The 2194-nt window shown below is 43.3% G+C and overlaps 1 protein-coding gene across 6 annotated transcripts in view; it reads right to left on the reverse strand.

The window, feature by feature from the left end:
• Positions 1–2194, reverse strand: part of clec16a (C-type lectin domain containing 16A) — a 49120-nt gene that overhangs the window by 29205 nt on the left and 17721 nt on the right. For 5 of the 6 annotated variants that reach the window (XM_031861963.1, XM_031861960.1, XM_031861965.1 and 2 more), the window contains exon 11: positions 1262–1559. In XM_031861963.1, coding sequence (XP_031717823.1) covers positions 1262–1559 — 298 coding nt within the window. The remainder of the gene's footprint in view (positions 1–1261; positions 1560–2194) is intronic. The other variant, XM_031861962.1, reaches the window with a different exon arrangement.

The raw sequence follows: 2194 nt of genomic DNA on the forward strand, positions 1-2194 counted from the left end.
CACACACACACACACACACACACACACACACACACACACACACACACGTGTATATACATAAATGTGAAAAAGTTTTATATGTATTTTTGAACATTCACATCACACAAAAATGAGCTCCTGTCACCAGTGAATATGAATGTAAAGTCTGATGTGCTTCCTTCTCTAGTTAAAACATCTTAAACGTGTAAAGACAGCAAAGACGAGCCAATCAGTGTCTGCTACTATTGATTAGAAACAAAATACTGATTTTTCAATGCATAGAATGTGATGCATTCAAATGCAAGAATATTTCAATCAATTAATTTTAGCATGTCACCTAAGAAACTATCCTTCAGAAGGTTTATTATTTTATCTCTTTTATTATCAATCGGTTAAATGGGGTGGGCGTCATCTTTCCACCACGAATGATACATGTGTCATTTTGAAACTCTGTTCCTCTGCAGCCCACGATGTCATGAGTGTTAAAACTCAGGCTGTCAAACACAATACTGTGCATTTGAGCCTTCAGAAGTCATTAAGATTGTGCAGCGCTGCACAAAGACTCTCTGCAAACAGAGTCTGTTCAGTCAAAGTAAAGAAGGAATCATGTCAGATGAGTTAAATGGTGACATTTAAAAATAACACAAACATACTCCGATACTAACGCACACACACGCATGCACACAGAGCAGGAGTGAGAGACAGGCGGAGAGGTGAGGAGCACAGGATGGATGGTGTGTCACCGTGGAAATGGACAGTCGGCTGTGGTCATTGGGGAAGCAGCCTAAAGAGGGGGGGGGGGGGGGGCCTCATCTCAAAACTATCCAAAGAGGAATTTTTGGTTAAATGGACTTTCTTTCTGCAGTTTGTCTTCTGCAATTTTCTTTTAAATACTCCTTCATTCTTCGACATTTGTTGTTTTTAACACTTCTTGTTTCATGATTCAAGCATTTAGAAATATCTTACTGCTGAACAAGAGGCTGCAGAGTCCAATGTGAATTTGACAAGCAACAGTAAATCCATGAAGATGAGAGTAACAGTAAAGCGCACACTCTATTAAGAAAAAATAAAAAGCAAAAGTCAAAGAAAAATGTTGTTATTCAGTCTTTTAAGGAGTTAGTTTCTCTCTTCTCTGTTTTGAGACGAGGGCTGCTGCTGTGGTGGCTGATGGGTAACCAAGGTGCATCATGGGAGACTACGTCTGATTGATGGCAGTAAAGAAAAACTGAGAAACACAGCCCTGTACTGCTGTGTCCAGTGAGACACACACACACACACTCACCTTCCGCCGTCTCCCCACTCGCTCTGCTTCCCTTAGAACTCCCACCTCCTCCCTCTGTACCTTTTCCCTTCTCCCTTTCTCCGCCTCTGCCGTCATCGTCCCAGCCCTCCTCTACTCCTACTCCTACACCTCCTCCTCCTCCTCCTCCACCAGGCCTTTCGTCATCCTCCTCCTCCCCTAAATTCTTGTAGTTTGGCCTCTTCTGAGTTCTCTTGCGGCCGCGATGGCGGGACAGTTCTAGGGAGCGCTCCAGAGACTCCGAGGGCTTGGTGAAGCGACGCACACCTCCTGCACTGGCCTGAGGTTTAGAGAAGGAAAGAGAGGCAAAGGTGTGAGAGGGGAGGAACTCGCATGTCTGGAAGTGACACTCACATGGTATTATTCTATCAACTCTACATTTTGTCTGAATCCATTCTTGTGATCATGAAAGTCCATGATGTCCTTTCAAAGATGTTTTTAGTTCAAATAAAGCAGTGGCCGTTCTGTGACTTTGCTTTGTGGTTTTTAACATATATGGTGGCGTCACAGTGGCAACACAGCACCAAACCTCCCAGCATGTGCTGAATACAAAACAGAAAATGGTTCAAAACGAGTAAACGCACAGGATACCTAGAAAAAAACAACTGTCCCGTTTCCAGGCAGCAACGTCTTTGCCACCTTTTACTGGCAGACAGGCAGGCAAAGAAAAAAAAAATTTGACACACATTAACACAAAAAGACACTTTAATAACGGATGTGCCTAAATCGTATCGCACATGCTCACAACCTCCAAGCCTTACAGTAAATCCATCTAACACTATCCTGCTGATCAAAGTTTGTTAACACACAAAAGCCTCTTCCTCCCTGATACACTTCATCAGAGAAAATGAACTTTTGACACACACACACACACACGCACACACACACACACACACACACACACACACACACACA

The sequence above is a fragment of the Anarrhichthys ocellatus genome, unplaced genomic scaffold (assembly GCF_004355925.1).
Source record: "Anarrhichthys ocellatus isolate YVR2014 unplaced genomic scaffold, GSC_Weel_1.0 scaffold26, whole genome shotgun sequence".
NCBI classification, from domain to species: Eukaryota; Metazoa; Chordata; class Actinopteri; order Perciformes; family Anarhichadidae; genus Anarrhichthys; species Anarrhichthys ocellatus.